General features: G+C 36.2%; 1 protein-coding gene and 1 long non-coding RNA gene across 2 annotated transcripts in view; one reads left to right on the top strand and one right to left on the bottom strand.

The window, feature by feature from the left end:
• Positions 1 to 27,986, top strand: part of PLXDC2 (plexin domain containing 2) — a 257,404-nt gene that overhangs the window by 183,108 nt on the left and 46,310 nt on the right. Inside the window, exons 7-9 of the mRNA XM_054632727.2 lie at positions 7,431 to 7,530; positions 16,383 to 16,478; positions 17,401 to 17,482. Of these exons, the coding sequence (XP_054488702.1) occupies positions 7,431 to 7,530; positions 16,383 to 16,478; positions 17,401 to 17,482 (278 nt within the window). The remainder of the gene's footprint in view (positions 1 to 7,430; positions 7,531 to 16,382; positions 16,479 to 17,400; positions 17,483 to 27,986) is intronic.
• Positions 1,794 to 27,986, bottom strand: LOC143693382 (uncharacterized). Its single transcript, XR_013181009.1, has 3 exons — positions 27,826 to 27,986; positions 13,424 to 13,476; positions 1,794 to 1,980 (listed from the first exon to the last, which is right to left on the bottom strand). It is a non-coding gene; the product is annotated as an uncharacterized LOC143693382 (long non-coding RNA).

Here is a 27,986-nt window from a genome sequence, read left to right as displayed (position 1 = left end):
ATTCACTAGCAAACTAGACAGGATCTGGGTTTTTCTGCTAGCAGCAGTCATACCTTCACCTAAGACATCTTGGAAAAGGATTGCTGCAAGTTCTTACTGGATCAGTATTGTAGAAACAAGAAACTTCTGGTATGCCCATGTACATGGCTTTCCTTTTCTTATAAAAGACATGCTGATTCAAGGTCTGCTTGGGGTTTCTTCTGAATGTTAGGCGCAGGTTGCAGTCTTCATCTATGAAAATGCAGTTTATTTGCATTTTGGATCCAAGTTCATGTAAGCTTTACTCCGCTTAGAACAATGGAGCTCAATTGTACTTGATCAAAAGAGTGCACAATAAAAGCTTTGGTTTGTTGAAAACTTTTTAAAGAAAAGGAAAAACTTTTAAAGACTGCACAAAATTTCCTGCCTTCAAGGCCTAGAGAGGTGGAGTTGGATACTAGTTATATATGCATTGTGACATTAAAATGGTGACCTTTTCAGAAGACTTCTATTCCTGCCTGTGAGATGCACTACACTCCCTGTTATTATCTAGCCCTGTGCAAATTTGATCTAATGTGGGTGATAGAAGTTACTGCTCTAATTTGAAAGTATCTGGCATAGATTCTGCACAAAAGAAAATGATGATGCAGTGTAGTGTTGGGTAGTTGAAAACATTATTCATTTAGGAAAAGAAGAGTAAATGAGCCACTCCTTTACAAGTGGTTCCTAGAATTGCAGGGAAGTATGACATCTAATTCATGGATAAACAATTTCTGAGCTAGAATGCACAGGCTGCTTGCTCTCATTACATTACTGGAAGCTTCCCCCAAAACCACATTGCTTTTGTGGATAGGAGTTATTAATGTTCTGTTCATTTATCTTGAGACAGAAAACTAGAATTTGCAAATGGAATAAAGTGCTTTTAGAAACTGGTGAATCTTTGAACTCATTCCCTCTCATGAGTTATTCCTGTCCTGAATGGAATTTCCAAACATTACTTTAAAGCTATTGCACATAACTAAGGAAAGAGATTTTTTTAAAGTGGTAATAGTAATGTATTAATGATCTGTAAATCTTTTGACAAAAGAATTTTCTAAATATTTTAGCAAGTTACAACTAATATATTCCATCAGAATTACTTGGGGAATGGGTTTTGAGACTGAGATTTCTAGACAACTACACTCTATATTTGCAGCCTTTACTCCATTACCATTATCTCAGCTTTTCATCTAAATGAGCAAAATTAAATAAAATTGCTAATCACTAATCAGACACAAGTTGTCTGAAAAGAACAAACAAGTCATTTATCATTTTAGACTTGGTCCTAGTGCTTATATGCCTTGCTAGGAATTGATTTACTTTGCAGTGCTGAATCCATTGCTATCTGAGGAAGTCCTTCCCTCTGGAGCCGTTTCTCTTGCTGCTGAGTCACATTGTCAGGTGCCCCATTAACTCCAGTAAAATTTCTTGTGGAAGTGCTCACTAGCATGACTAAAAGTTTCACAAGATTTCTACTGTCTTTTTGATGCCATTTTATTTTAGCATCACAGTTCATCAAAAATGACAGTGATGTATGGCAAATGTGAGAGGTCTTCATGGCATTGTCAGTGAAAGTCCCCAAGCTGGAGCACCATGTAAGAAATACAGCAAAAAGGTTGCCAGTAGCTTCATCAAGCATCCCACAGGGGCTTTGTCTTGCCTCTTGTCTTTATCTAGAAAGTCAACATTTAAAATAACTGTGATTATACATTTAAGGCAGATACAACTAGGGACTTTTATGTCTAATGCACTTTAGGTAAATTTTACCTTTTATTTCTAATTTATTCAAACAGTTTGAGAGTCCCTTTTTTTCACTTTCTTCCTGCTCCCAAATTATGTTTGCTACCTCATAAACCTGGTGTTGACCACCAAGACAGGATCCTAGCAGAGGTTTGCTGAATGCCAAAGGAGTTGCTCTGCCCAATCTTCTGCATTCTGTTGTTTTCCTCAATAGAAAGCAATCTGAAATTTAAAATTTTTATCCAAAATTTAAAAAAAATATAGAAAAGGAGCAGAACCATCAGAAAAGACAAATATAGAGATGTCTGAATATCTTTCAGAAGAGTTAATTGTTAGAAGGAGCCGTATGCTCAAGTTTTCAAAATGTGAAAACAATTTGAAATATAACAAGGTCCTATAGCAAGTAAATTATTTACTTATTTAGCAATTTACTTCTTTTAAAGTGCATGCATCTTCCATTTTAAATGTCACTGCTTTCACCAACACTATTCTAGCAAATGGTCAATATGTCAGGAAACATCAGCTGGCATGAAAATTTTACTGGTGTACCTCTCCTACATATGAAATACATTACAGTGCAAACAAGCCAGCAGAACACAGGAAAAAAAGAAGAATTTGGGGAAAGGCATACTTTTTATGTATTAGTAGTGAATTTCTTATGTTCTAGATTTCACCGAAGTTCAATTCTCATGAGTTTCACTTCTTATGAAACAAAATAACTATTCTATATAGTCTTTTCCCATTAATGCTTAGAGCTAATGTTCCTTAGTGTAATATTTGGTTTCTTTTTTTATCCATGATTAATACAGAACAAATTAGGCAATTGTTCCATAGGTCTTGTTAATTGTTTAGGATATTTTTCTTAATATCTTTAGAGAAGGCTCACTTTGTAAATTTAAATAGTAATGACTCTCTATTTATGTAGTCATCCAGAAACCATTATTAAAATTATAATATTTGCTCAAAATTGCCCAATATATGAGTTTGGAAAATAATTCTAAAAGACGCTTGTAGTAGAATGAATTTCTATTCTAAGAAGGAGAAAGAATTAAGTTAAAATTATTAAGTGCTAGCACTTAAATAAAACTGGTGCCCCTGCTAGGCATGAAAGAAAATACTCTGTTTTCAGTAACAAGAATGCAAACCTTGCTATTGTTTCCTGAAAACTAAAAAAAATTTAAAAATAAATAAAAGCCAAAAAATAACCCAAAGAAACAATTACAAAAAAAACCCACAAAAATGCAAAACCACACAAAAACTAAATTTAAAAAAAAAATTCCATAATGCTATTTTTGCCTTTTTATTGTTATCAAAAATATGGACATGGAAATTATTTTTGATTTTTGAGGTGTTCAATTTACACAAATTAAAACTCCTGATTTTCATGCAGTTTAGCCCGTAGGCTAATTAATTACTACTTAGGAAACTGGAAATGAAAACCCTATATAAACACTATTATTGTGTTCCTAATTATTATTTTGCAACATACTTTGGCTCTTATCTTTGACTCAGTTTTGAAGTGGGGCAGTAATTGCAACCTACTTACCACCTCCTTCAAAATAAATTTAGAGAGTGTGATTTTATCATTTTTTGAAGAAAAGGATTCTGATATGACCTTACAGTTGAAAAGAATAAAATTTGAGAAGTCCCATGAGAAATGCTGTCTAGATTACAGATCCCAATGATGCATAGAACTCAGCATAAATTCTAAATTCCCTTCTCCTTACTGTTGAAGTATATAATCCAAAATATAGACATTAATGGCCTTAGTGCTAGTGTGGGAAGTTTATTCATAAACTGGTGATTTGTACAATACAAAAGATCACATTTTCTGTGGTAGAGCTAACAGATGGGTTAGAATTATTCCAGCTAAAAGCCATTCTAAGAAGGTAATGCTGTAAAATTCTTGCCAACCATTAGCAATCACTTGCAGATTCCTAGCTGTCTGCTCAGCCATTTAACATATCAGCCTGTTATGACTTATCTTGCCATTCAGGAGAGAAATCCAGAACAGCAGCTCTCTGCTTGCTATCTAGGTTTTGCTGTAATATTCCATAAGTTATTTTAATATTTACTACAAGCTTTCTGTCAAAAGGGAATGTTTCCTAATCAAATAGCATATGGTAAAAGCTCATTTTATCTTGACATCTCATGCAAAAGATTTCACCTGTAATATGCCATTCAGTACACACATTACCAATTTCTTTTTTCACTCCTTAAAAATTAATATATGTTTTTTTAAATACAGGTATAATGGCACTGTAGTTTTTCAGGAGAATAAGAGTGTTCCTGGGTTGTGGATTGCCTTCTACGTTGGCTGCATTTCTGACTGCATGATTGTTTCACACAGGCTGGCCTTCAGTTTGAAGAACTGACTATACTAATTTAATTTTTCTTTTTTGATTTTACAGAAGCTCTTGCTTCTAAGCCTCATTTCTAAAACATGTATCCAAACTGTTGGCTGCTGTTTCTGATAGACTGGACCCTACTACTTTCTTATTTGTTTTAGAAATGATTTTGAGTGTTCCTTTCTCTCAGTAAAATGCCCAGCAATAGCGTATTGACACCTGCAGGGATTTTGGCAAAATCCATTGTTACTTCTGCTTCAAGTTTTTCTAATTTCTCTTGAAGTTTTTCTATATATTTTCTGTTCAACTTGGCTACTGCAATCTGTTTTAATATCACATATCACTGAGTTATTCATAATTTTATTAACTTTCAAGATCTGAACCAGGTTGTAATGAAAATAAATTTATTTTTTAAAAATAAAATAAAATAAAATAAAATAAAATAAAATAAAATAGTACCCAAACCCCTGACTTGTGGCATTAGTACTGCAAGTCATCACTCCTTCCCAGAAGCAAAACAAAACCAAACAAAACAAAAAATGAAATAGCTTGCTTTTTTCATAATTTTTGAAGGAAAGATGCAAATTATACAGTAATTCAAAAATTCACAATAAACATGTGAAAAGGCGCTAGACTAAAAAGAAAGACAAGAGTCTCATTCAAGAAGGCCAGAGTGCAACTTCTGATTTACATTCACATGTTACAAATGAGTATAATCCTTTTCATGCATCAGACACAATTTATGCATTAAGATGACAATTTCACCAGCATCTTTTGTCACAAACCTACTAATTCCAACTCCAAATACACTCTGTGTCCTTTCTTCAACTGCTGTGTTTCCTCTCTACCTTTGAAGAGGAAGTCATTGCATCCTCCTCATCAGTGCTTTTCCTAACTTACCTTTCAATAGGTTGTCTTCAGTATCCTCGTCAAAATCCTTTAAGACAGTTTCTTTGATAGTTAATGTAAGCTTTTCTTTCCAGTGTTCTGAGACTATGAATAAATCCCTTATTTTTTTAAGCTTTCTTGCTGCAGAAAATTTATAGACTTAGTTCTGAACTTAGTGAGTCTTTTATTTTGAAGAATTTGAAAATATGGCTTTTGGCCTTCTTCTGTCATATTATCCAATAACTGCATCTGAACTCAGCTGATATAAGCCAAATTTAAGCTGATGTATTTCTAGCAGTATTTCCAAGCCAGTTTTCTTTTCCCTGTCATTTTGACAACATGCCACAAGCCTTTTTTATACCACACCAGATCATGTGTGCAAGAACCCCAAAAAAAACAGTCACTAAATTAGGTAAAAGGAATGGAAATTTATGACAATGTTTAACTCACCAGAATTTACTTACCAGTGTAATTGGGAAAAAGCAAAACTAAAGGTATTTTGGGAACAAGGAGAACTGCTGATCTTAACTCAAATGCCAGAAATCATGCTATTAATTATCATGTAGACAGAACTGAATCCTCAGTCACTGGATGAATACCCAGCTTTTTACTTCAGCATTTTTCTGCTGTGTGAAAAATACTGACCAACTGTATAATTTTGTAGCTTCACACAAGTAAAGAGCAAGCTATTGGGTTAGCTACACTAATATCTTGTGTCTCAGCATCTTACACTTGATCCAGTTCCACCAGTCTTCAGCCTAGAAATTTCTGGTTAACTGAAGGGCAGCTTTGAAAAGTAAGATATCCAAATATAAGATATCTGAAAACAGCAACTGGCAGAAAGTCATAGTTGCTCATAGAAAGCTGTGGCTTATTCTACTCCTAAGGTACCTGCCTGAAGTTTCCAACTGCTGGTTATATCTTTCTGTGCTAGAATAAAAGAGTCTTTAGTCCCTTAGTAATTTCTGCCTTTTGTGGTACTTGTTTGTGGTAATCTAACCAGCTTTTCAGTATTTCACCCAGAAATCAAATGAATAAAACATCTATAACACTTCTATTTATGACATTTGAGAACTGGAGAAGTTTACAAAATATTTTATGACACTTTTAAGCTTCCTTCTCTTAATTTTTGGCATCTTTTTAAGAAATATATTCTTTCAAAGTCTGTATGATATATCAGCAATGATCTAATTTTCAGGTGCAAGTAAAATGGTCACCCCACATCTAGGCTATATTTCACTGTTTGTGTAACCAAATATCATATCAATTAAGTTTTCTTGCTGAGATGTCCCCTCAGACAGCTGGAGTTGTTCATCCACTACAATACTGAGATTCCTTCTAGAACTGCTGCTTCCTACACCATGGTCCCCAAACTTTACCTTGCACTCTTTTTTTTCTGTATTATATCTTTTCATTTTTTGCAATGTCTAACCTTGCTAATTGATCCAGGCATTTCATTATTTTTACTCTGCTAGTGCCATCTGGAGAACTGCTAGGCAGTAAATTTATGTTTCCTACTCAGTCTTGGGTAGAACTTTGTAATGCTGTAAAGGCACAATGTCAGTCTGAGCTGCTCCTTTAGTGATGGCTGCTTTTTTGTGACCAGTCAATCTATTTAACTATATTTAAATATATTCAGTATTAATTTAACTATATTAATACTGAAGAACTTCTACACATCACTAAATCAAACATCTCAAAAAATTTCAGTCCTATTATATCTATATAGAAGTATCAGCCAAAGCTGCAATCTTGTCCCAAGAATGGAATCAAACCTGACATTTGTTTTCATGCAACCTTGCTACCCAGTGTCTGTAACATAAAGCTGGAATGGTATTTGACTATCTACATATTTTTATTCCTTCCTCTAGATACTGGCAATTGAGCATCTGGAATTTTCCATGTTTACCACAACACTGTTTTCCTGATATGCGAGAACAAAATAAATATTATTATCATTCTGTCAGAACTCTTTACAGATAAAAATTCACAGTGTTTTCAGTGCAAGTTAACTGAACCATAAGTTTTTAAATGTTCATCCCAAGCTGAACTTTAACAGTTTTTGTGTTCAACAGTAGACAGGAGGCATTGCCTCCTCATCCTTGAGTGTACTGGCACATCATCCCACTTTTTCTTCAGTTGAGGGAAATAAATTACTGGAAATTACTATGCTTTTCTGCTTTGTCACTGACAATTTTTCTATCTCTAAGGGTTCATGTGAAAACAATGCAAAGAAAATTGAGATAAAATACAAAGGAAAACCAGTAATTTCTATCTTCAAATAATTCTTAGTTCTATTGTGCTATGTAGTATAAAATACTTATTTAGGATTTTTAAGTTACACTGGTTAAATGATCATTTTGGCAGGGCTTTTTATTTTTAATCTTTTTTTTCTAGTTCAATATTTCAATAATATCTTCCTGTTTTGTCTTTTAGATTCCTGTCGCTGTGACACAGATAAGTTCAACCAACCACCCAGTGAAAGTGGGACTTTCAGATGCATTTGTGGTTGTTCACAGGATCCAGCAAATTCCCAGTATGTAGAATTGTAGTGGTGCTAATGGTTTGGAGGTGGAGAAATTAGTATAAGCTGATTCCATCAAGCTTGTGATTAGCTGCACAACAAATCACTTAGCTAATTTCAGCTTGTTAATTCAAGTGTAATTTTATTTGCTTGATAATTCCCAATATGGCTTTTCCTGTCATTGTTTCTTTTGAGCTGATAAATTAAGTAAATAAAATTAAATGGCCAGTCAAATAATGTCAAATTAAACTCTCAACTGGCTCAATTTGGTTTTCCATAAGATTCTTTATCTGGAACATGCTTTCATATCCATAGTAAAGAAGAAGCAATCTGTTCAGAAAAAAAGTCTGTATCCAAAAATATCCAAGCTGGAAGCTCCTGACACCTTATTCTGTATTTCAAATTCATGTACACATTTTAGTGACAGGAAAAAAGAGGAGATGTAGTTATTAAATAACATCTTGAGCTCACATATTCATGGCAACAGTATTGCAGGTGGAATTTAGTTTTGTCTGAAATCAAGTGTGACTTTCTTGATGCTCTAATGTATTATGTACAGAACCCTTTGAGGTTTTTTAGCCATTAGAGAATATGCTCACTTTTCAAGTCTACTGGATTTACTTCTATATTTAGAGAAAATTTACTAAGATCAGTTTTTGATGAAGCCCTAATAGCAGGGTGCAGATGGAGGGAGCTGTGCTTGAACCAGGCTCCTAGGGCTGACTCCAGGCATATTCTCCTAAAGTGAGCTCTGGCAGACCTGTGGTGCTCACAAGGACTGATCTGATCCAGCCCAGCTTTCAGACAGACAGCAGATGGGGCTGACACTGAAAAATCCAGTGCTATTGACCTCTCAGCTCATCCTATCTTCTCGTCACATATAAAACAGTCTTTAGAACCAGGGAGCATCAATCCTATGTCTTACATGTCCTGTCTTGGGGAATATGGAAAATTTCAGTACTATTTGTTACTTGTGAGCTCAGAGTAGTGTGAGGCACGTAGCATGCCAAGATTTCACTTAAGAGACATGAAATTTCTTTCTGAAGTATGATAAGTAGCTGTGCCTATGTTTGCATGGATTGGTTTTGAGTGTTTAAGAGCAAATGAAACCAGGCAACAAATTTCAGTAATGTGAGTGATATTTGCAAATAAATCATCTGAATATTTCTGAATCTTCAGTTTCTAAGAGCTCTAAATATGGATTCAGGGGGAAATTAGGTTAATTGACTATGCAAACAGTTTATGAGACTAGTCAAAAAGAAATTCTATCCAAGAGATGCAACAGGATGATATCTTTTGACATCAGGCCTCCATAATAAAATAACACTAAAGCACTTGTATTAGATTTATGTATTTTTTATGGAAAACATATGGTAGATGTGAGTCTTTATTCAAGTCTGAATGTTTCTTTTTGCAGAAATATTTCAGACAAGCACTTGTTTTACTACCAGTAAATACTGTTGGTTTTGCTGAATGCAGAGTGACTTACTAGGCTTCTGGTTTTAGCATTTCTATATTTTTTTTCCACATGACACTTTCTGCTAACAAAAGTGAGACTATAATGTTGGTAAGGAGTATAAAATGTGCCACTGCTACAGTAGTTTTGAGACCATTATTAATGTATTGCTGTTTACAATGCATTGCTCTTGCCCCTAACTACCAGTTCTGTGGATGGTGGTAATTCATGATTATTTTTGCTAGATTGCAGCTTACACTAGAGCTAATATTAATCAAGGGAACCATCATTTCACTGTAGATTTTCCTGAAGCTGAATTGTGTGCTCAATGAAATAGGTTTATATTGATGTGTACAGGCAATATAATAGCACCTTGACAGAGCTGGTAAATAATGTTGGCCCATAGAAAGCCAGTATCAGATGCTCTTAAAATATGCATGTTCCTGAATTCTTGTTTTTCAGAGGTATTAAATCAACTATGGCTCTAGTCAACTACTGAAAAAAATGATACGGTAGAATTGTTATTTTACTGTATTTGTTGGCTTCTTAAGACAATGGAAGAATATAAATTGTTGCTTGTCCCAAGAGAAGGTAAAGTATAACTACTAGCTCTAGCTTGCCACTTTATCAAAGATTTTTCCACCAAAAGAACCCAGTCTCCGTTCATGGCTAGTTATTAAAAAAGAAAAAAAGCCAAAATCTTCCCCCTCAAATAATGCAAATAAACCACCCCAAACTCTACTGCTTCTTCCTTGAGCTCTGTCAATTGTTTTTGTATATATTGTGCATTTGAAAAGGAACGAGACACCAAGAGCAACACAAGCCTGTTTGAGCAAATATATCCCCTCAATTTTTAAAAATGCTGAAAATCTCTGGTGCCTTCTGTTTGCTCAGTATTCTAAAATTTCAATATAATGGACCTAGTTTATTAAAGTAATTTCAGAAGATTTAAAGCTAACTATTTCTCAGATTTTTTTCAGATATACTGTCCAAAAGATTGGTAATAACTTTTTTAATACTTCTGAAAGATGAGTTCAAAAGCCAGGCAAACCTATTTCATTCTGGGAAGAGAAAACATGCTTTTTGATCAGCCATTTAATTTCAAAAGTGCATTTTAATGAGTGCTGAAAAGTCTTGAAGAGCCAAGGGCTAAAAGGAAAGATTTTCTGAACTTTTTTAGAAGGATGAACTTGAGAATATCATACCTATTTTTATTAATATACTTCTTCATATAAAGACTTTGCAGAATACCCCTTTTATCTGCCCCTAAAAGCACACAGGCACATACACTTTTTCACCTTATCTTTTAAGAGTTAGAGCATGGAGATGGGAGATTTTTGGCAGGTGGCTTTATACTTGTTTGGGGGGTTTTTTGTTGCTTTTTTTTTAATGAATATTTCCTTGATCTGCTACTACTTCTTGCTTATAGACCATGTCTTTATTTTCCACTTAAAATTATGCTATTGCAAATTAGCCACTATTTTATATCTAGATAGAGATATGCCTTTATATACTCTAGAGGTGTTTTGGAATGATTGGTAATATGTTAAGGGAAGTAAATTCCTGATTGACACCAAGGTTAACATGATAATTCTGAGATTTTTATGACAAAATGGCAAACTAGGTCCTTTGATTAATTTCAGAGGAAAAGTTTCAGCTCTTTCCAGGTAATTCAAATGAAGTTCCAGGCTCTGGAACTCTGGTTCTTATGTGTAAGAGTGACCATCCTGATTTCTTCTTCTTCAGACATGTTGAACACTACACTTGCACACCAACTATTTTTCCTTTTGTAACAAACACAGTAAGAGTTTCATGGATGTCTTCCAACTTGAAACATGATTGGTTATGACAAAGCTGGGAGCTTTACATATTCCTCCAGCAAGACTTTTTTAAACATCTTCACTACTTCAGGACCTTTGTTCCTTGCCCACCTTCTCCAAACAGCTCCCCTTCGTTTCTTGTTTATTTCTCTGCCATCCTTGTTATTCTGTTCTTGCTCCTTCTCTCACTTGCCTGTGGTGTCCTTTGCTCTCCCTTCTGCAGACACCCAAGATCTCTCTTTAACTTCATGACCATCTTTCTTTCCCTCTGTTTTTGCTCTCATTCAGCGTTATTGTGTTTCTCTCCCTTGTTTCAGTGCTCTTCCCTATTATCTTGCAATTATCTTTTTGTTGTGCAAGAAGAAGAAATGAAAAAGCATTTCCTGCAACCCACTTTTGTACTTTAGCAATGAAAACCCCACCAGAGATCCTTCCCATATTGTGTTTGTTTTCCACAAAACCATGAAATACTCTGGGAAATGAGAAAGTGCCAGATTCAGGGGATCTACATAAGTGAATTACAGTCTTGCACTAAGAGAAAATGGGTAGTAGGTCTGTCTCCACAATGAGACTTACTTCCCTGTGATTTTGGCATCTACTGTATTAGATGCAGCTCTTTTAGGAAATCCATGCCTTGACAACTTAACATTTAATCACACTGAAATTATTCAACAACACTGTGTACAGAAATGAAATTGTAGCTGAGCTATGTGTTAGTAATATTCCAGTTTCAGTGCAATTAGTGTCACTCAATATGTAGTGTAACTCAAGCATATAATTGAGTGACAACTCTGCATGTTGTAAATGTTTGCTCAGGATGTCTCACCACTTTGTTTACAGCAGTGAAGCCCTAAAAGAACCTTAGGATTACCTTCCTGAAGGGTAAAAGACCACTGGCCATTTATGCTCTGTTATCTATCATATAAAGGTGCAGCACCACTGGGGAAATCAAGTCTGATTTCCTCCTGCCTTACTGGCAGTGTTATCATTTACCTCTGTGCAAAATGGGCCCCAAGTTATGACTCTAAAATTATAGTATTTATTCTCCTTTTCACTAGTGTAACTAATCCCACAGAGCCAGCTGCTCCAGCCATGAATGTTTGTCTGCTGGTCCAGAAAGGTTTATCCAGGCAGCTGGGTTCCTTGCACTAGATATCTGATTCAGGAGCATGCTGTTGATCTTCTGTAGCATGACAATACTGCCAGGACTGGTACAAGTTGGTCAAAATTTAAAATATTCTCATAACTGACCACAGACAGATCTCAGAGTGAGGCAGTTTGATGAGTGGTGGGATTAGGAAATAAAGCAAGTTTTTCACACCTAGATCCTGTACTGGGAGCTCTTTAGCTGGCAACAGGTATTGGGGCAAATCTGGAAGGACATGGAGAGTTTCAAAGGAAATCATGTGTGGTAGGCGCAGAGCATTGCGGCAGAACAGCTCCTAGTGCATTGTTCATAAAGATGTTTCAGAGCCTACTTCACTGTTTTGCTTGTTCACAGATTTGAGGTGCAGCTCCCACTTTTAAAAGGATATTTTTAGTAATTTTTGTGAGAATGATAAAATTAATACATTTAGGGAATCTGAATTTTTATCTAGATCTAGATGTGTGTTATATTCAGAGGAGAAATTGTGGAGGTGTTTGGATTACAAGCATTGGTTTTTAGTCCGAGTGTCAGTGCCTCAAGAATTAATTAGTAAATATTGATAAGTTTAGCAATATAAAGCTGTTAAAGAACAGATGCTTTGACCTTCTGATTCCTTTACCTTTTGTGGTGACAGCAATCAGATATACCAGGCTGACAGGTTTTATTCAGCCAGTGATGTTAAACAACGTTTCTGTCAAGCAAAGTCAGTGGCTGTATAACACAGCAGCTGTGCCCCTCCCTTCTCTATGCCTTATATTTTCCACAAATTGCCTGCAGCTTGTTGGATATGTTTCATAAATTGTTTACTTCAAATTGACTTCTGCATAATCAAGTGAACCCTCTTACCATTTGTGTTTTGTCTATCAGCAAGACTTAAAACTGAAAGTACAGCTGTATGAACACATATGGCCTTGTTTAGCAGTTATTTCTGGGTATATGGCCAATCCAAATTCCCTTGAAATCTTTCACTGGAAAAGGTCTTTATTTGTGTGAACATATAATTTCAAAACTCAGAATGACTTCTCCAGTATTTTCACATTTCACTGTATTGCAGGTTTTAGCTGAGGAATGGTGTATGAGGAAAAGCAGTGATTATGTAATGGAAAAGATACAGCGAGATTATGCATCTGTCAGCCACATATTTAGAATAGTTTATAATAGTTTAGAATAGTCATGAACTACTGACCCTTCACATATGTTAAGAAATCATTGGTGCTCTCCTGGCACTGCTCCCTCCCAAGAGTACCCTCCCTATTGAGTACCTTTAGTCAACTCTTGCAGTTCTGTTTCAAAGAATACTTATATATAGAATTATTAAGTTTAATACTACTGTGATAAAACTACATAGAATTATTTTGTCACAGCAGAGTCTTGCACATCTATAATTTACCAATTTGTTGCTTTATCCCTTGAAAGAATTCTTTCAAACGGCCTTCTGACCCCCATGTTATCTCTCTCAGTCAATGAGGAATGTGTTCTTACCTCAGGTAGCTGGTGTTTTCTTCAAGTTTTTCTGCTGGGACTGTACCTTTGGCCTGTGTTCAAAGATAGCACAAGTACATGCCATGGAAACAAACCAAAAAACAATCTGAACCATGCTTAAGTGTATAAATTAAACAAAATGTAAAAAAATATAGCCAGTTATTAAAGAATATGTTAAACCTAATAGCATTTAGTTAAAAATGTGTGCTTGAGAAACCCAGACTTGTAGAAATGTAAAATGTTTTCATGACTAGGAAAAGAATATACACATATTTTATGAAATTCAGAACTGGGAATGGTACTTCAAAAGCATAGAAAAGTCCTTTTCCTTTCTTCTTTTCCTTGCTAGACCTGATGTAGCATTTCTTTATAGCGAAATACCTGCACATGATGCTTGATTATTGATCTGTTACTGCATCAAATTATTGCACTAGTTCTTGTCATGTTAAGGTCTGTACTGAGGCATACGTGAGCTCATAAGCTCTTTGTGATTCTGCACTAGTACTTTTTTGTTAAAGAGCTAAATAGACAGCATAAGACAAAGAGCAAATTCCACCAGAGGGAAATGCAATGTCTGTTCTGGGTTGAAGCAGGAGCGTGTGAAGAGGTCAGGGGGAAAGCATAAGGGAAGAGTATTCATTTTCCTGTTTATCCTGTTGAGTTTAAGGTTTTTTTAACCGATTTTGTTAAGGGAAACCAGCTCACAATTCAAAATAGGGAGAGAAAAGTGCATTTCAAAGATCTAAGCATGGCATGTTTAAGTCATACTTTCAAAAGAATCTAGGCCTGCATGTTTTTCTAGCCTGGTCAGGCAGATAAATTTGAATGCTCACAATTCCAACCACCTCTCTGCAAGAATATACAAAGATGTTAGAGGGTGACTATGCAAATACCTCTCTGTGCTTAGGTTTCTTACATTAGATAGATGCCTCATAATCAAACTTACCACCTGTGGTTGAAACAGTCATCTTTCTGAAGAAAAAGATCAAATTTGAGTCTGTCAGGCAGTGGGATTTAATGGAATAAACAGTCATGCTGAAATATTCACGATTAGAAAATTTTTTTTATACAGTACACTTAATTCTCTTAAAAGTAGTGTTTTTCAGAAATTTCATGCACTGGGTGAGGTAAAAGTGTCTATGCCTTGAATCTCTGATTCTTACTGAGTCTTTGGAAAGCCAGAAGCTCCTTATTTCTTGTAAGCCCTGTGAGGAACCTGTAAGGAGAGGTTCAGCATTAACAGGATTATAGTATACTGGTCTGTACCAGTGCTGATGTGATGCAGTTCAAATAAAGTGTTGACAGCCAGCATTTTAATTTTTCACATTCACTTGCTTTTTTTTTTTTGCTTTTTTTTTTTCGACTGAATGTTAAAGATTTCTGTGGAAACAAATTAAATTACAGCCTTCAGCATTGGCAGGAGCTCATTTCAAAGACATTTTACAATCACTCTGATTGGGCTTTTAGGAGACTGACCATCCTATGAGCATAAACCCCTTGCAGCTGTCAAGAGATTGTCCCTATCCCAACACATAATTAGCTTGGTCTTGAAAACTCTTTCTCTCCAGTGGGTCTGAAGGACATGGCTAAGGCATTTACTGAGGTAAACTTTGGCACCTGCCCATATCTGTCTTTTAACTAGTCAGAATGACTTTGTAGGTAGCACATAGAACTAGCTCAATATAGGCTCATTTCATACTGAAAGAGAATTCTGCTATCAGGAGGGGTGAACTCATAGCAAAGCTTCAAATAAATTGCAAGAAGTGGTTGGCAATGGTGCTGATTTGGAGCTAAATAGAAACATTAATGTCTGAAAGTGAGATACTGCCTACTTGTCCCTACTTGAGCTAATGAGGTAAGAGAGGGCAGAGAAGCTGCTTCCTCAAGCAACAAGGTGTGCCCTAATCTATACAGGACTGGCAGTACAGAAGCCATCCAAAGACTGAGTTTGTGACTGTCTACAAGTCCCTTTTCTTCTGTTACATGTGGACTAAGAGTGGTCATTGGCATGGGTAATCTTAGTCCTTTGTATGTAACACTTAATTCCTCTCTGGAATGACTGCTGAGGGTCAGTGATTGTGTTTAGCTCTGATTTCAGACCTTCAGAAAGAACATAAATATGAAACCAGCACCTCAGAAAGCTGTCATTTTTTGTGTCAGATTGGTGTTGTAGGTTGAACTTTTGATCTTCAAATATACAAGCTCGCCAGTCTATATTTCAATTGTGTGTATAAAATCTGGAATTTTCAGAACACATTATAGGATGTTGTTGTGTGGAGTAGTGTGGGAGATTTTTTCACGTTTATCTTGTGCTTGGGTCTTACAGTTGCTTGTGAGTTCAAAGCCCTTCAGAACAGTACATTGACTATATTGAATTTCTGCTTTGAGAAACAGGTGCAGTCAGCCTGTGTAAAGATTATGCACAATGGCTGTTTAGGAAGATTGTCTTCTCTAATATGTTATAAATATACCCTAGTACACTTAGATATGAGCCATCTTGTAGGTACCAAATTTGATTGAGCAATTAAATAAGTTTTCTTTGCACATTTTGGCAAGAACTGTCAAAGGGAGCATATAAAGCATTCCTCTCAAATCTGTAAGCTGAGAAAAATGTCTTAGGAAAGCAAGCATTTGAAATACATCCTAAAATGTCTGACAGTATACCCTCTAGAATTTCTCTCCAGATCAATGACTAAGATGCTTGAAAGCACACTCTGCATTTTCATAATTCTTTTCCAGGAGAAGTACCTTTTCTGTCAGCTCTGAGAGTTTTTCCACTGAAAAATTCTCTATCTTTACATGTTATTTTGTGATATTCAAAGTTTAAAATATATTCTTGAGAAAAATAGCTGCCATATGTGCACCTAAGAAACAGTGTGCATTCATTACATCCACTATTTTTCACAATCTAAAGACTGCAAAATAAGAAAACATGATTTATTTTTTTCTTTCCTATTAGATGTCCGCAGAAGAACAATTTATGAATACCACAGGGTGGAGCTACAGATGTCAAAGATTACCAATCTCTCAGCTGTTGAAATGATACCACTTCCAAGTAAGTAAAACATTACATAAGCAGGAGGCAGATCTAGAAAGCATCTATCTCCCTCTCCCTCCCAGCAACACATATACAATTTCAAACATTTTGTTTTATCTGTGGACTTGGAATCACAAAGAGATTCGTTTATCCTCTCCTAGATTCCCGAATGGATGATGCATTATCCAGTTCATCCTCATGTATCTCAAGTTAGTTTATAGGTACATAGCTCCCAGTAGGTTTTGAATGAAATTTGTGCCAAATGATTTTTTCAGAAGAATGATTATATTGCCTTTAAATACATTTCCTCAGGAAAAAAAGAAAGAACAGTTTTCATGCTTGCAATGCAAACATGAATTCTTCTGTGTACTGTGCATCACATTACAAAGGCATATCCCCAAACAAATAACTCCAAACATTTTGCAGTTCATCAGGCTCTTTTTTCAAAGGTAAAACTACATTGCTTAGAAATCTTGGGGTTTAAAATGCCAGCTGTACTATTGTAAAAATAGTAGAAACATCTATTTTTCCTTTTCTTAAATTCAGGTTTAGTTCTTGCACATTTGACTGTCAGTCTCATTATCTGCTTATGTCTGAATGTTAGCAACACCAAAGAACAGCCAGAGAAGAAAGAGATTTAAGGAAATACTTAATATTGAGCAAAAAGATAAAAATTTAGGAACAAAGCTGAATGAACAGATGTGGAAGTAGGAATACATTTAAAAATGGAATACGAATGAAATACTACAGATGAAATGTACTTTTGTGTACACAATTGTGCAAAGCATTGTAACAGGCTGGGTTCAGGGTCTTATTTTAGACATGGTTGAACCTGTTGACTTCCTAAATATATATTATCAGAAGATATATTCTTCTTTTGTGCTCTTCTGTGAAACATATATGAGACTAATGTAATAATTCATGTTTATCTACATCCCAGCTTGTCTCCAGTTTACTAGCTGTGGTCCCTGTGTCACCGCCCAGATTGGTTTCAACTGCAGCTGGTGCAGTAAACTCCAAAGGTAGAGAAAATAATTTCTTTCCTTTTTTTGTGTGTGGATATGGAGCTGTGCTCAAAGGCTATCCAAAACCATTGCCTGCAGGTTATTCAGCATTAAAATTTGTTACATCTGTGTTTATATATATGCATTCACATGAACATAAATCTCAAGTGTGATCACTAGCAGCTCATCATTGTCTCATTTCACTTCAACAATTAGGCAAGAATAGTCAAAATAGTTGACTCAGGAGTTAAGCCCTTGTTCTTATTTCTTCAGTCATACTTTAAAATCCCTTTGAAGTAGAAGAAGAAGGAGATGTCATAATAAAAATCATATTTTCTCCCTACATCATTGACTTCATCAAAAATAATTTAATCCCTATGTTATGGAGATGCAAGGTGTTAATATAGCTGTAAAAAATTCCTTGTTAGCAGCAGGGAGACCAACACATCCAAAGAGAGTCCTTTCCTTTTTTTAACTGTCTTTAACACTTGGTGGGTGTGTTGGGTCTCCTCAGGCTCTCAGTGACACATGGACCAGGACAGCCGAGTCCATGGCAGGAGTGGAGCAGCTGAAGCACAGCCAGCAAAATGGAAACTCTGCAACTGCAGCTTCTCAAAAAGTTTTTCACTCACTGACCTTCACTGACCATAATGATGAATTTCATGCCAGCTCTCTGAACAAAATGCAGTATCATAAAGGACATTCATTGTTGCTGTGCTCTTCAGCTCTAGTGATTGGGTTTAGAAACACTTTGTATGAAACTGATGTATACTGAAACAAGAGAAGGTAATTAACATTCTAAAATAGTGCAATATTTTGACACCATGTTGAAGAACTGGTAAATACCTGAAGAACATGGCACAGAATAGAAAATTTGGGTCATCTTTATAATGTCTTCTTAAGCTGCAGCTACTCTAGTAAGACACTTAAAAAGTAACTCTGTTCCCCATTTGCCTTGCAAAAGCCTTTTTAGTGGAATAAGAGCTAAGAAAAATCAAGTAATATAAAACATAGAAAATATATTGAAGAGTAGTACTACTTCCAGAAAACTGTTCCAAGCAAGCATGAACAGTTCTTGGTTGCTTTAGCCAAATCCTTTCAGAATTGCTTCATTCTCCTTCATCAATAGATGCTGTAGCACCAAGTTTCTGTTGGCTTTGGTTTGAGCAGGGCCTGTTGCTTTGTGGCCAGTGTTCTTCTTTTTGTTTGGATAAACTTACTTATATTGTAAAATCCAGACCTCTTGTAAAGAACAGGTGCAGAAACCTTCAGATCCTTTTTGTTTCCCTCTAGTTTCTAAACACCTGAGTTTCCTGAGTTCTGACATTGCTGAGAAATATGTTTTGCTCACTGAGGCACAAATTCACTGTGGAGAACTAAGTTTTATCCTTCTGCAGGAGCAGAACCAGTCATGTAGCCACACTGTGTTTCCTTCTGCTCATTTAGGAGCATTTGTGGCTGTCCCCTCACAACTGGCAAGGTGTAATTTACTGCTGAAAAATGCACAGTCTGAACGCATCTATTTCTATTCAATTAAAGATTGAATGAAGAAAAACTTGCTTTTTTTTGCATGTGGAGATCAAAGATGAGCCTGCTGTGAGGTAGTCCTGCACTGTTTCCCAAAAACAGCTGTCTCCACTCTGTATTATGGCTGTGCTTTTGAGAAGATGCAGCAAATAGACTGAGTTCTATTGTTATTAATTAGGCCATTACTGACAGTAGTGAGACTGTCACTTCATGCAGGTCTTCTTTGGGCATTGTTTGACCACCAGCAAAAGCAGGAACTTTTTTGACCACCAGCAAAAGCAGGAGAGGAATCCTTAGAAAAAGGATGGATCATAAAAAGGAAACATTTAAGAATACGCTTCTACATAGGAATTTCAGTAGTATTAAAAAAGTCATACCATACAATTTTTATATGTCAGAATGAGCAGTATTCATTCAGGTTTTAGAAAATGGAGAACTGTGCATAGAGTCATAAAATAGCTCAGAATGGAAATTCCAGACTAACCTCCCACTCAAAGCAGGGCCAGCTGTTAGATCAGACTGGTTTCTTCAGGACTCTCTTCATCTAGGACTTGACCACAAAGGCTGTGGTCCAATCCCCAGAATACCTTATACAGGATTTTACATCTAATCTGCTAGCTTGCTGTTTCCTCTGGAAACATGGCTTTGGTGGATGTCTGGTCCAGGCCTCTTTGTCTTTCTTGGCCACTCATCTCCAGTTTCTGAAATGAGCAATTTCAACTATTTAATCTCTGTGGAGAAAGAGATCTGAAATAATAAATGATTAAATATTTTGTGAAAAGAGGCTACTTGCTTTCCAAAATGTGAAAACTGAATATTTATTTGGTTACACTGCAGGTTTATTGGGACAAGGAATCATTCTGTCTCAGCTTTGAAAATTTTCTACCAGTTCTGCATACTCTCTCTGGACTTGTAGTGTAGTACCTCTCTTCCTTTACCTTGCACTTTCTCAGCATGACTAATCATTTTCAAGAGATAAAAATTAAAAAATCTTATTCCATTCTCAGTGGCAATGTCTGGTTCAAAGAAGAGTGCTCAGAATCATTTGCTTCAGTACCACATTGTGGGTTCTTTCCCCTAAAAAATAAATTTGCTCTGTTAAAACATTCTTTTTGCATGTGATAAAGAAGCATTACCTCAACAGGAAAATCTAATAGCCTGGTTAAAAATCATAAAGGATGGAAAGTTGTTAATTCCTACCTCACAGTCCTTCAGCTTTTTCTGTATGTCACTGCTCTTCACTCATGAGTCTTGTGAATCAATGGAGACTTTTATCTCCTGTTATGATATACATTGCTCTGCTGCAGTAGGATAAAATCAGACTGAAAAACCAAGGGCAAAGAATTCCATGAAGTATTAACTTAGACATTTCAGAAGTGTCTAAAGGACAAAGAAATTAATATTTACAGTCCACTTTCAAATGTGTGCTCATAGGGTTTTTTGAAGTAGGAGGAATGCTTAGGAGCGATGCCTGAGTAATGCTTCTCAGTTGCAAATCTGACTGGACACACTGGTCTGTAGGCAAATCCCAGAGTGGGGAAGCCAATTAGCCTTTGTTGCAAAAGCCTGAAGGAGGCTTTGAACTGGCAGTGGTGGGTTTTCAGTGTATCAATAATCTCCTGACAGACCTAGCACTCAGATTTGTACAGGAGGAGGATGCCTGTTGCCTTCTGAGAGCAAGGTAGTGAGGCTCAGATATGCCTGGAACACACAGAGGTGTTCTTTCCATGGTGCCACAGTAGCACTTTGGTGCTCTAAAATGAGATATTCTCGAGCAGACAGATTTCCACGTGGGTAACAAGCCTACACATATCCATTGGGAAACACAACCTTTTTTCTGAGGTCCTTATTACCCCATTTAGCCAGAGAAATGCTACTACCAGGATCACCATCTTGCATCTAGTTTCTTTCCTTGCATTAGATTTAATCCATATATTGAATCATTCACACAGTAAAGTACAGTTTTGGGGGGGAAACCCAAACTGTAAAACCTTTAACTGCACGAGTAAAACTGACCAGTGTGACCATTGCAGAAAAACTTTACTCCCCCATGTGGGCAATCTCTGTTGGAATGAAAATACCCTACAACAGTGGGTTGTTTCCTACCTGTAACTTCAACCCAGCTGCTGTGCAAGCTCTGCAATGCTTGGAGAGGAAAGTTTATTTTAGATGTGACTGAGGGCCAAATCCTCTATTCCTGCACTCTCTACAAGCTTAAATCACCATTAGCTCCTTCATAGGGGGTCATCAAACCATCCTGCCTCAAATCCAATATGATGTGTGTCACACAACTTTACCATGACTGAAGCAAAGGCACATCATTTTCCTCTGACTTCAGCAGATGGAGGATCCCCCTAGGAGCTAATTTCTGTTGCAACTATGTATATTTCATAACTGTTTCACAAGTAAAACTCTTCAAAGGAGATTAACTATAAATATGTAAGCTAAGATGGTATTCTAACTTTCTCCAACACAAGTATCCATGTCTATAAAATGCCTGAAACACTTTAGCAGCTGTCCCATGGAGGTCTCCAGTGGCTGAAACGTGGATCGTTTGCCCTTCATTATCTCTAACTTCCTGACATGTAAAAATTGGGAGAACTCATTAATGTTAGATTTGTTTATATCATCCTCTTATGCATCTGAAAATGTTTATATACTCTAGGCACTTGGTATAGCCTGCACATTAGAGATGTCATTTTCTAGAAAAGTTTTTGAAAGTTTTAAGACCGCCTTGCTGTTATTTTATAGCTTCAGTTTGTAAAACTTGCTTGCATATACTGAAATAGTGAGTTCCCTTGAAAATATTTGAAGTTGATTGTCCAATAAATAAAGATTCCCTAGATATTGATGTTTTTATTTTTATTAACTTCAGGAAAGTCTCAAATTTGGGCAGTGAAATGTAACTGATATTTCAGAGCACAGTCTTGCAATCTGTGCATCCTGAGACTCAGGCTATGAATGTCTCATGCTTCACTTCATCAATGCAGGACAAAAGCACCTCCCAGTACCTGCAACATCAGTCAGATTTGGTATGGTACCATCACCCCTACACTGAAGATAAGGGAACTGGAGGGCTGTAGTACTAAGGGCAGGAGCTGTAAACAGTTTAGATAATAGCTTTACTCATCTGTCACTGTTGGAACATAGATTCAAATTTTTGATCCTCAAAACTGTCTGCCTTATCCAAAAGGATAACAGCTGGATCCTCAAGGATGCTTTGCTGGCAGACTCATTGGGTTTTCAAGGGAAGGTACACAGAATATGAAAGCAGTACTAAAAGCAACTTTTTACCAAATTCTGGACTTAAGTATCTAGGACCAAAAAATTTCTAAAGCTCCAACACTTTGTATGAGAAAAAAATCTTCAGATGAATCTAAGCAGGGCTGAGCAGTGAAATGCCCCATGGGAGCCCCTCGAAGTTCTCTACTCAGTAAGGGTGACACTGCCTCGACAGGACAGTCTGTCAGTGATCAGAGGACCCCCAGAGACACAGGAGATTAGTGAACATTGGTCTAGGAAACAAGTCACCCCTGAAGAATGGCCCATTAGTTGTGGAGGTGTGCAAGCCTGAGCACTTCCTTGCATGTCTCCAGCTCAGACCAGCTCCACTCCCCTCAGTCACTGGCTGCCTGGAGATTCAGGATTAGCTCCTGGCACTGCTCTCCAGGCAGCCCTGCTGGGGACTTCCCTTGATCTGAAAAGTGACATTTTGCACTCTTATCCTTCAGAGTCTCTGTTTTCCAGAGTATGCTTTGAATAATGTGGTTTGAAATCATACCAGTTTATGGTATTGACCCACTAAGTGCAAATCTCCTGTTTGAAAAGTGCCCTGAGACTGTAAAGATTCCAGGACTGAGTGCAGTGATGAGGCAGGGCACTCCATGGACTTTAGGGAGTCATACTGCCCTTGTGTGTATGCACAGCTCCCAAAGCTTCTTACACTCCTAAAGCAATTCTGAGGTTAAAAAAATTGAAATAATCCCATTTGTGGTGTATTTCACTTCAATGCATAGTCCTGTGTGCCAACAACAGCTCTAGTTGTGTAAATGAACAGGTTATAGCTGGGATTTATGGAATATGCTCTGAGCAAAGTGAAAAATCAGAAATGTGTCTGGGAATAGTAGCAATAATGTGATTTAAACCTTGATACTTTTAATCTTTTATTATGATAATCACTATTCCCATCTAAGCAGGTAATAAACAAACAAGTTGTTTTGCATTCCATGCTGATTAGCTGGAAAGCAGGGAAGGAAGACTCTTTAGGCACCTGCATTTTTTAAGAAAATATGTTATAGTTGAAATACAAAGTGACGGTTTTCCATGGTGCCCTTCTAGTAACTGAGAAAAAAGAATTCCTATTACTTGTGTTCTGAACTTCTGGATAAGTTTGAAATGTCTTGTTTGTTCTTCTTCCTTTAGAAGGAAATTGGAAATATGTTTATTTAATTTTCAAATGTGAGTTCATGTCTGGAAATTTTTAGTATCAGGTAGAAGAAAAGGATAATGTTTTTTGTTTGTTGATGTGTATATCCTAATTGGCAAGACCTGATCTCATGTTAAAAAGTGTTGACTCAAACATTGTAGTATTAATAAGTAACAGTTTTACGTAACCTAAAATATTTATCAGCTGAGCAAAGCACCTTCCCTACAGAATTTATAAAACTATAAACATAATTACTATGCTATCTGACTAGAGAAGCCCCTGGATTTATGAAAGCAAATAATTAAATCCAAATAAGAAACACATAGCTTATTGTTTGATATCTACATTTTCCTCAGCTTTTACACCACAACAAGGGTTGTAGATTCCACCGAAGATCAGGGAAAGGCAAACCTCATCACTCAGCTTGGTGTCATCTGCAAACCTGCTGAGGGTGCCCTCGATCCCATTGTCTGTGCCATTGATGATGACATTAAGCAGTGCTGGTCCCAGTACAGACCCCTGAGGAATCTCTTGTCACCACTCCCTGCTGGGATATTGATCCTTTGGCCACTACTTTATAGATGCAAACATCTCACCATTTCCTCATCCACTACACCTTCCAACCACCAAACCTGAATCTCTCCAGTTTAGACAGGGGTGTTGTGAGGAACTGTGCCAGACACCTTACAGAATTCCACATAGGAGACATCCACTGAGCTTCCCTTCTCCACTGATGTTAGCACTCCATCAAAAGGTTGGTTCAAAATGCTCACTTTTAAATACTTCCTCATTTTAACTACTTGAAGTTTTAAGAGTTGTGGGTTTGTTTTTTGGTTGAGGTTTTTTTTTTCCTTTGGTTGGGGTTTTTTTTTTGTTTTTTTGATTGCTTTAGGAATATTTCATAGTTCAGTTGCAAATTAAAAGAGGGAGGAAGACTGGTTGTTTTATACTGAGGCTTTTTTTAATCCAAACACTATTTAACTGACAGTAGTGTGCTGTTATTATTAAATTGGTCACAGTACCTTAGCCATTGAAATACAAACACAAGAAAAAAAAAAGTCATTTCTATGGATTAAGTAAACCACCAGAGGGAGCATATATAATCCAATCAATGTAATAGTTTCATATACAAATTACAAGGAAAATCTCATTTTAGGTGCTTTTGAAGGGCTAGAGGTTTAATACATAGTGTGTTTTCTTAAATATATTTCATTCTACCAATGTGTCTGACTTCATGAAATTGCTGATCATACCCCTGCTTCAGACAACGCAAAAGAAATGTGCCCAGATTCTGGATGTTTGTATGATGCCACTACAGCTGGAGGATTTTTCTGTGAAAATACAGCTGAGTCCTAACACACAGGTGTTAACAATCAGATTGTTGAATTAAGTCACATTTATCCTAAGATAAAAGAAAAGTAATGGAAATAATGTTTTTCTGACTTGCATACAGTTTCTTCTCCAATTATGAAGAAACATATAGCAGACATGAGAATCAGAATCTATGGCACTTTGTCAGAGTTTGCTCTAAAATGCAACATATTTTTCTTTTATTTCAAAAGCTGTATTGAGACAGCAATTGATCTTTCTAATCAAGTGCAACAAATGTATCAGGAATGAATGTGTAAATTTGTCAGCCCTGATGCATTACTGATACGAGCAATACAATAAGCAGATCTGTACTTTATTGAGCAGAAAATTGCTCCACACCCAACTTCTTCAAATATTTTCCAAGGTCCTTGCTCTTAATTTGACAAGCTAATTTTCCCTCATGCACTGCAAGAAACTGTTAGGAAATTAGCATTCAATAATTAAGAATTTAGTATGCATGGTAAGACTGATGGGACTAAAGCAAGAAAAGACAGTGGCACAAAAGTGTTTAATGAACAAAGCATTTTCTCAAACCAGAATGAGCTCAGTGATGTATTGTTTGATGAAAAAAGCCTCACAAGATTATAGCAATAGATATTCTCAAGTGGGATGGCAGTTCTGTTAGAAGAGAGCGTTGACCTCAGTGACCCTGTAGGTACACTTAAAAATAATGGTAAATAGTAATGGTACACTTAAAAATGGTAACAATGGCACATATTAGTAAAATGTACATAACAGTACATTGGAAAATACTGTTAAGGAACATAGATGATCCTGAGCTCACAAAATGTTTTTGTTGAAAGTTAGCCTGCAGCCAGAGGAATTTGCAATTCACTGAGAATCTCACATGGATAAATAGCAGATTACTAGCCTTTCTTCTTTTTTTGTAAATTGTTGGAATTTGATAGTAGCTGGAGTCAGTCGAATTATTGTGGAATTTCTGTAATTCCCTCCAGCACAAATTGTCTGGAATAATTTCTATGATTTATACTAATAAACCTCAAAAGCTCAGTGTCTGAGCAGAAACCCAGTGAACATGTACCACCTTTCAGGGGCTTCATACAAGTCAGTGCAAGACCAGATCATTCATTCCCCAAGCTTCTTGTCTCCCCACGTTCTTCTGCAGTTACTCACTGATGTTCTCAGCAGCTCCATAAAATTATCCTGATCCTAACATTAATAGATTTGATATCTAACCAAGTGAATTTGAATCCTCTTTCACATAGGAAATAGCCAGTCTTCTTGCAGCTGCAGCATTAGTCACACATATGCATACCTTGCTTTGTTTTCCTGAATAATTCAGAACAGCATGAGGACAACAGTTATGCTCATAACTGATGCAAATTTTTAAGTTCAAGGCTGGGTCATAGAACTCTATTTCTAGAAAAGGAGAAGAAGATTGCTACAATTCTCATTAGTATGAAATCCTAGTATTTCTGTTAAAATATTTTCTATTAAATCCTGTACCTGAAGATGGGGAAGCATTTTAAAGATTTTTAATCTAGATGTAAACACAGTGATCAATTTAAGACACCTTACTCACACTATTAATATTCTATATATGTGTTTCTTACAATATCATTTGTTCTCCAAACTTTGAGATTGTTTTCACTAACTGGGTGTTCACAATAACATCCTTTTCCAGAGTTGTTACCATGTCTTCTGGAGCTTAGAGACTCTGTTCATTATCCACTGTGCAGGTTTCTGTGATACCAGATTTTGCAACAGAGCTTGGAGAAGACATCACAGTTAATATGGAAAGGACCACTGCCCTGGACTGTTCTAAGATCTTCCTCTAAAGCCTTGCTCATGTACTGTTTATTACCAAATATATGACATTCCTAAGGTCTTATTTATAAATGCAGGAAGTAGTTATCAAAGATACAGAGGACAGTTAAGCACTTAAATCTCATTGAGGGGAGGGATAGAAGACATACATCTGTTATATATACCTTAGGTAATACTTAATTTTGCTGATTAATTTGGAAAGAAGATGACAACATCTATATTTCATTTCCATGTTTAAATTCACAGAGGCACCTAAGACACCAAAATGATAAAGAGGTGTAATATAATAACTAGAAAAATAGGTTGCACTACAATTCTTTTCTTTAGAAACTTCTGTTGCAATTCTTTTAAATACTACTAATATTTTATTCTTCATTTATTGCATTAGAACAATAAGACAAAGCCCACCTCAGTATTTAATGAACCATTTCTATCCAGAACTGCAATTTCTCTGCCAGTCATAAGTCTTTCAAATCACAAGAGAGCTTAGTACAGACTTAATTCCTCATTGTTTTTTTATCCTGAGGGTGATAGCTATTCCTGTGGGGATTGCCACACTGTATTAGAGAGGTATTTACTCTGAGATTAAACTTCAGTTTTTTTCTGACAGAACTATGCCACATTTAGTCCCATTGCAGCCCAAAACTCTTTTGGTTTCCTTTTCATCTGTTCATAGCTACGTTTGAATTCAGAAAAATTCCTATTTCATTGCAGAATGGTGACACTCACCCTTGAAAGGGTTCCACAGATGCTTTATGATGTTATTTATACATATACTAGACATTTTAAGAAAATAGACTCAGGCTTGTAGTCATTATTCTGTGTGTGATAGGCTGTCTCTCTCTCATGGGTTCCTACACAGGAATAGTATTTATAGTATTTATAGTATTTCTGATTCCCAAATAAATGACTCAAATTGTCATCTACCATAATTATTGGACTTTAATTGTATAATACAAAGAATGCAAGGGACATTCAAATTCAAATTTCAAATAAAACAGACTCTTCTGATAACAAATAAAAATACATAGGACACTGCATTAGATAAATTGTAATACAAAGTGGTTAGTAAGATAATTTTCATAGTACATGACATGTGAAATGTGAAATACAGGTAGATGATGAATAGATGAATACAGAACACAAATGAGAAAAATTAGAAAAACTAGGTTTGTTACGTAGACACAAGACTACTTAAAAATGCTGAGAGGGAGGTTACCACATAAGGCAAAAACTGTACCTGCTTTACCTGCATTCAGAGAAAGTGCTTCAAGAAGGTTTTGAGATCTTCAGATAGGAACCACTGCTGTATGAACCGTGTTCAAAGACAGAGGAATGCAGTCAGGGTCACAAACTTCTCATTGGTTTCTCACTAGAATGTATTTTACCAAAAGACAATGAGATAATTTA

Source organism: Agelaius phoeniceus, chromosome 1 (assembly GCF_051311805.1).
Source record: "Agelaius phoeniceus isolate bAgePho1 chromosome 1, bAgePho1.hap1, whole genome shotgun sequence".
NCBI lineage: Eukaryota > Metazoa > Chordata > Aves > Passeriformes > Icteridae > Agelaius > Agelaius phoeniceus.
The sequence above is the reverse complement of the archived record's forward strand: the minus strand, read 5'-3'. Positions and strand labels throughout refer to the sequence as shown.